Here is a 235-nt window from a genome sequence, read left to right as displayed (position 1 = left end):
CATAAGAAATTATTGAAGTAATTTTACTGTCTCCCTTCCCCATCCTGTTCTCCAATAGGCTACCATCAAGAAGACTTTGAGCAACTTCCGCCGCACCCATCATGACAACTGGCGTGACCACAAACAGAAATTCACGGAGGACCAGCTGGTGGTGCTGACAGACTTATTACTCTCACCTTCATACTATGCATAATTTGACTGAAATATAGGAAAAGAATCCATTGTTACCATTTGT

At 41.7% G+C, this 235-nt stretch overlaps 1 protein-coding gene across 1 annotated transcript in view; it reads left to right on the top strand.

Moving 5' to 3' along the window:
* The window catches only part of LOC119594388 (proteasome activator complex subunit 4-like), a gene marked incomplete in the record, with an annotated part of 28,225 nt that overhangs the window by 25,663 nt on the left and 2,327 nt on the right, over positions 1–235 (top strand). The window contains 1 exon segment of the mRNA XM_037943450.1: positions 59–235. Coding sequence (XP_037799378.1) covers positions 59–193 — 135 coding nt within the window.

This window comes from Penaeus monodon, chromosome 33, assembly GCF_015228065.2.
Source record: "Penaeus monodon isolate SGIC_2016 chromosome 33, NSTDA_Pmon_1, whole genome shotgun sequence".
Lineage (NCBI taxonomy): Eukaryota > Metazoa > Arthropoda > Malacostraca > Decapoda > Penaeidae > Penaeus > Penaeus monodon.
This window is presented reverse-complemented; position numbering and strand designations above follow the sequence as displayed.